The 6,790-nt window shown below is 42.1% G+C and overlaps 1 protein-coding gene across 2 annotated transcripts in view; it reads left to right on the plus strand.

The window, feature by feature from the left end:
• Positions 1-6,790, plus strand: part of samd4a (sterile alpha motif domain containing 4A) — a 54,393-nt gene that overhangs the window by 36,119 nt on the left and 11,484 nt on the right. For both annotated transcript variants that reach the window (XM_023405831.2, XM_023405832.2), the window contains 6 exons: positions 435-521; positions 1,351-1,597; positions 1,701-1,786; positions 2,350-2,468; positions 3,304-3,505; positions 5,658-5,784. In XM_023405831.2, coding sequence (XP_023261599.1) covers positions 435-521; positions 1,351-1,597; positions 1,701-1,786; positions 2,350-2,468; positions 3,304-3,505; positions 5,658-5,784 — 868 coding nt within the window. The remainder of the gene's footprint in view (positions 1-434; positions 522-1,350; positions 1,598-1,700; positions 1,787-2,349; positions 2,469-3,303; positions 3,506-5,657; positions 5,785-6,790) is intronic.

The raw sequence follows: 6,790 nt of genomic DNA on the forward strand, positions 1-6,790 counted from the left end.
AAACTTCCGCCAGGTGCTGGTAACGATTTCTCTGTCTCAGCCTAACATATTGCACAGCTACACTGCGACATGCTGAACTCCAACTAAAAGACAAAGAGTTCCTTTGTGTGACAGAGCATTCAGTATACTGCTGTTGGCTTGATCTGGAAAATACCTGGATTGTCAGTATCCGTCCTTCATGGGACATGTGAGAATTGAAATTAGCCTCAACTGAAATCAATTTGCTAGAATCAGTTTCAGCATTTTCGTCCTCCCAAATAAAATTGAGTGGATAAGTAAAGTCTCGCCTCACTACTTACATTTTCTCAAAAAACAGAGCTGTCACGCCCTCTGCTCTATTTTATACACTGCGCACGTCTATCTGAAACTTTAGGTATCAGTCTACAGACCAGTATTTTAACAGATGTCTGACACAAATTTCTTTCCTCTAACAGAAAGTCACTAAAGGAGCAAGACACAAGATCGTCATCAGCATTCAGAAGCTCAAAGAGAGGCAGAACCTACTGCGCAGCTTGGAAAAGGTCAGAGTGCCTGTATACCATCTCCTTCTCCTCTTCCTCCGCATCTTCACACAGAAACATTTTCATGAATTTTCTTCTCCTACCTGAAATCATATGTAATTGGAAGTCTTATTTTTAGTTTTTTTAATTGGTGATTGAGCTTGTAACCTTAGTGGACACCACCTCTCTTTCCCAGTCTGTGAGAGAGTTAAAAGGGTGGCCATTCTCAGTTGGTGTTACGTATCTGAGATGGCAGCTAAAGGAACACCTAATCCAGGAAGGAGAGTTTTGGGCTCCGAATTTAAACCCATCCGCTTCCCCCCTCCCCACCCCTCACCCCTCCATTCAGCCTTCGAAGCAAGACAATGGCGCTCAAGGGCACACCACAGGAGGGACTTCTTGGGCCAGCTAAATTCAGGCTTAACCTTTTCACCAACGCTTCACTTTAAAATTTGTTACCACTGCATTTGTAGGGCTAGGGAAACAAGACACCTGTTGCTTGGTATTTTGGGTTTACACAGACTCATGTACGGCTCTGTAATGGGTGGGAGGCAGGCTGATATGATGCACGTGGACTCAAGTAGTAAAGGAAGACTAGACGTATGTATTTTTGGTATTACTTTATTCTGTGCTGTATCACATGGCTGTTTGGTCAAGGATCCCTCACCATCTGTTTGTCTCTTGATATTCAACATATAGGTCAGAAGTAGCAGATTTTTTTCTTGTATGATTACAATTAAATCATCAGAATATCATCATAGCTTCTGTTAAGTAAAATCTCTTCATTCTTTCTAATTTTTCGGATCTGCTCTCCCTCTTCCATGTCCTTCCTATCATTTACCACCACCAGGACGTGTTGGAGGGCAGTAATCTGCGCGCCCCGCTGCAGGAGCTCCACCAGATGATCATGACGCCTATCAAGGCTTTCAGTGGTGGTGAAGAGGCCTCCCTGCAGCGCCCCCTCCTGAGCCCTGAGGGCAAGAACGCTGCACCTGGCTCCCACCTGGGTGGGGGAGGTGGAGGGGAAGCAGAGTCAGGCGCAAGTGTCATCGCAGAGGGGGATCTACCCGGCCAGTTCACTCGTGTTATGGGCAAAGGTGAGCTTAATGCACCAGTGATAAGTTGAGATTGTTTTCGTGGACTCAGAAAGGTTATTGTTTTGTTTTAATATCTTCTTTTCCACCTCTACCCCATCCTCAGTTTGTACACAGCTACTGGTGTCGAGGTCAGACGAGGACAACATCAGCTCCTACCTACAACTCATCGACAAGTGCCTTATCCATGAGGTATACACACACAATTTTCATGTCAAAATGAAGGGGAAAAAAACAATAGATCACTTCATATACATACAGTACATACATACTTACCTGAGTTTCCCCTAGGGGATAAATAAAGTAGGAACAGACGATACAAGATGTTTTGGTATGGTATCAATATAACTCACTGGGAATTTTATTTCCAATAACCAACATATCTATCAACATATAGCCTGTTATCAAAGTTTTATTTTTTTATTCTTCATTTTATTATTCATGTAGTTAGTACGAATTAGAAAATCAGGTCAGTAAAAAAAACATACCCTGGGATCCATACCATGGATCATAGTTCTGCTAGTTTAAAGAGAAATACTGTCATCCACACCACTCTCTGTCTCTATGAAACTCTTCAGCTGGAGATACTGAAAGTCTCGTTGTAAATATGATCAATGTATCATGCTTTCGATTTTCTCTTTATGTTATTTGTGTCGACACAGTGTACCTGAAAATCCTGAGTCATGCTGTGCACCAGTCATGCCTTATTTCATCCATTCATGCTTCCTGTTCTCCCCTTTCCCCCTCCCTGTCAGTCCTTCACTGAGACGCAGAAGAAGAGGCTGTTGTCATGGAAACAACAGGTCCAGAGGCTGTTCCGGTCCATTCCCAGGAAAACCCTACTTGACATAGCAGGGTACAGACCGCAGAGGAGGTACACACACAGACATTCAGGAACCTTCATTTTCCTGTCTTATTGGCTCTGATGGAAACATTTCAACTTTAACAAAACAACCAGTAAAATCCAGGTTGTAAGTAAAGACTAGAGATTTCTGTATATAAATGACTGAATGAGTGAGAAATGTCAGAAATCCACTTGGACAGATGGTTTTTCTGTTCAGAGGATCAACATGTGGAACTCCTTACTCACAGAACTCAAAATAGATCATGATTGGATCAACTGAAACAAGAGGGATCAGTCATTTAGTCATGGATGGTCTGGTGCTTGTTGTTTTATGGTACTTTTATTTTATCATTATTTATAAATTCTGTTTGTTCTGTATGTATATTAAAGGCCCATCCAGGGATGAGCTTTGAAAATGAACTTATGCTATAAATGATGTGGTATGTGGCATTGGTTCATGCTATATACTTCTCTCTACACAAATAAACATTACACACGTACAGCCACTGTATATTTTCCATACACACAGAGAAAAGAAAAAAAAATGATTGAACACCAATGTAGACAGAGAAGTGAGTTAGAGAAAGATTTATTCTTTAGGTTTTAGACAAATGGTCACCTCAGTTAGAGAATAAAGGTACATTCTCATTAGCATGGTTAGTCAATATTTAATTAATGTAAAACTTAAATAAAGAATTATTAAAATGGCTGACTGTTTTTTATTACATTCAGATTGATCCATTTAACTTATTTAGCTCCTTCTTGGCCTATTCATCTCTTTATTTGTAAACTTTAGTGATTTACAATTAATGATGAAAACTTATTTCCTTGCCTATTTCTCACTTTTTGTTTCGTCCTGCTGTAGCCGTTTTGGCCAGTCTAACTCTCTCCCCACCGCTGGCTGTGTTGGGGGCAGCGTGTCGACCAGGAGGAGCCTTCGCCAGTTCCAGATGCCCTCCAGGAGCTTGCCGGGTGCCAGGCTGGGCCTGTTGGGAAGCGGGGGGCTGCTAGGACCCACACCTCGCAGCTCCAGCAGCACACCTACCGGTCCCAAGCAGGGGAGACAGGTGAGTCAAACCACCAGGGAGAAAAAAGCAAATGGCTTTTATTTATATGCATGGAAAAGTGTTTATCTTCATTATCGCTTAATCTGTCAATTATACTACAGATTAATTGTTTATATTATAAAATGAAAATAGAAAATAGTTAGGGAAAAGCCCAGCAAAGTTTCCCAGAGCTCACAGCATAAGACGGATCAATTAATGGATTAATTATTTCAGCCCTTAACTGTTAAACGATTTATGGTTTGGTTCATTTTCACACAGAATCTTCAACACCCTCAGCCATTTTTATATTTAGTGTGTTATTAATTATAATATTACTTATAATAATAATACTTATTATACTTATTATAAATGACTAGTGGATAGACAGATGATAGAGGAAGACTAGTTTAGATTTCCCGAAAAGCCTGTGAATTTATGTCATCCAATGCAGAAAAACTAGATTCATGGTATTATCATATGTGCATGTAGTGACTGGAATGCTGAATGGCAGTGGTGTTCGTGACTGTACAAAGGAACATTTTGAAATGTGAAATAATACATTCCAGGATGTTTACAATAACCTGGGCAGCAGAATTCCTTCTTCAGCACGTATTCCTCCTAAAATAGTCTTTTTATTCCATTCTGAAAAAATGTGGGGTGAGGAAGAGGAGCAGTGGTGGTGTTTGGCGAATGAAGTGAGGTGGATGGAACTTGTAGGCAGGTCACCCCACATACCAGAGGCCCTGCGTCAGTGCCGAACACTGAAACAGGAGGAGCTGTGGAGCTGTTTCAGGCCCATCCTGGCACACTTGGTCTGGGCTGACACAGTTCATAGTGAACCTCTCTCTCTCCCTCCATCCCTCTCTCACTCTTCCTCTTTCTCTCCCTCTCATCCTTTACAATGGGAGGAAATACCTCAGTTCCTCCTTGTCATGCTGGGTCTCCTTGTGTGGGACTGTAGTGTGGATGTGTAGAGAGAGAGAAGGAGAAGGAGGGTGGGAGGGAAATATGTGAGTCATAGTTTGGGAGAGGTAGTTGTGGTGTTGGAGGAGGAGGAGCAAAGACAGAGAGAGAGAGAGTTTATATGAGTATGTATGAGAGAGGGAGTGAGAGAGCCAGTCAGAGGCAGTGAGAACAGTGCACAGGCATTTCCTGTTTTTCCCTGGCCCACGGCACTGGAGAGCCGTGAGGGGGGGCAGAGGGAGAGAAGGGAGGGGAGGGGCATGTGGTAGTGGTGTTGGGGGTATAATAGGCAGGTTACAGTGAGGAATTCATGTGGTGAGTGTCTGAGACTGTCATTAGGTGTGGGCCAGACATCCAGACAGGAGCGTGGGGGAGGCGAACATGTTGAAGAAGCTGTGTCCTTGATCTTAAAAAAGACTTCTTTCAAGTGTGAAATTTTATTTCATAAGCTTTTTGATCAGTGAAAGTTTTATCAGCGTGTGATCAGTGAATGAGCATGAAGCAAGAAGAGGATGTTTGAGCATGAAATTTGTTTTATATGTTTTATGTTTTATATTATATTATATGAGAGAAAATAAATGTCAGTATTTAATCTTGGTTATCCACAGGTCATAAATTAGAGCATCCTGGTGGAATAGTTTTTTTAATACTAAAATACTAAAATAGATTGAATTGTTTACATATTAAAATGTAATTATTGTAAAAAACATATATATATATACATATTATTGAACTTTCTATGGACCTCAAGATACATTCAACGTTTGCCATTCATTCATTGTGCTTTATCCAGTAAATATTCATTTAATTCAGACAGAACTTGCATGAAAAAGGACTTTAAAAGTTTAAGTTTAAAAGTCTCAAAAATAGAGATTGGTGACACTTTCAGATAACCTGATAATATTTATCCCGCCAAGCGTTATCTAAGCACATTTCTGTGTGGAGTTTAGTTTAGTTTCTGCATTTTGAGAGCAGAAGAAATTTTATGTGTTTTGTCTTTCATTTCTTTTTCTGAACAAAACATCACATAAATTATTGGTCAGATTTTCATGAAGTTTGAGAGACACCAGTAGATGAGACATTGGTGGTGGTTTCGATTTTCAGCCATTAAATAAGACAAATGTGCACTGATACTGATACACTGATATTACAGAGGAGTTTGCATTTTCAAGAAATTGCTTTAATGTTTTGGTTCAAATATTCTCCTCAGGGTCTGTGGTTCGCCAACCCTGGAGGAAGCAACAGCATGCCCAGCCGGACCCACAGCTCTGTGCAGAGGACCCGCTCCCTGCCGGTTCACACCACGCCACAAACCATGGTCATGTTCCAACAAGCTGGTGAGAACACACACACACACACACACACACACTGGCAATATTATTAACTTATGAATCCACAGTATTGGCCTTGGCAAGAGAAGATGAACAAAAATGCAATTAAATGTATTTTAAGTGCTTCTAGTTACTAGGAATCACTTTTTATTCCCAATGAAAGCATTTCTGATTTGAGCTGCCCTGTTGTCACCCCTGAACCCCCCCTAGTCTGCTGTTGGTCTGACAACCCCACTCACAGTGTTCACATAGGCTCAGGTCATGGTAACCATCAGCACAAGGTAGAGTGACCTCTAGTAGCCTCGGCTGACTGGACTTTGTCCCACAGGAACAGTGGACGGTAATAGGACAAGCTAGGACTCCCTCAGCTCTGACGTGCGCACATGCACACACACACACACACACACACACACACACCACAAGTGTCTCTTTTTAGACTGAAGAGGAAAAACAAATTTAGAAAAGCAGGAGAGAGGAGGGAAGTTTGGTGGAGGGAGAGTGGGGACTGTACGTGAGAGAGGAAGAGACGGAGGCAGGCAGGGAGGGAGGAAAGAGTCAGAAGAGTCTCACAATGAGGCTCTTTGTGCAGCAGGGACGGGGCTCCCTGGCCCACTTTCTTTCCCTTCCTCCTCTCCCTGATTCACTCTCTTTCTTAACTTTCCCATCTCTCCTTCCATCCCTCCTTCGTTCTCTCCCATCCCTCGATCTCTCCGTCTTTGACAACTCTGCAGAGTCATGCACACATAGCAGTCACCCTCAACGGTGGCTAGAGCTGGGTCTCGGCCAGAGTAACTGATTTGAAAGGTTAGACATTCCCCACCCCTCACCCCCTCTGTGTCTGTGTATATACAGTATGTGTGCTCTTTCTTTCTCTCTGGCAGCCGTTGGAAAAAGGCACTTATTAAGTAAGACACAGTATAAAAAATGAGGGGATGAAGGAACAAGTGTGTGTGTCCAGTTTTTTTCAGTGTGTGTTTGTGTCATTCTAAGTCTGTGTATACAGGGGGGGTGG

Source organism: Seriola lalandi, unplaced genomic scaffold (genome assembly GCF_002814215.2).
Source record: "Seriola lalandi dorsalis isolate HSWRI2012SDOR001 ecotype SW California unplaced genomic scaffold, Sedor1 jcf7180002054286, whole genome shotgun sequence".
In the NCBI taxonomy this organism is placed as follows: domain Eukaryota; kingdom Metazoa; phylum Chordata; class Actinopteri; order Carangiformes; family Carangidae; genus Seriola; species Seriola lalandi.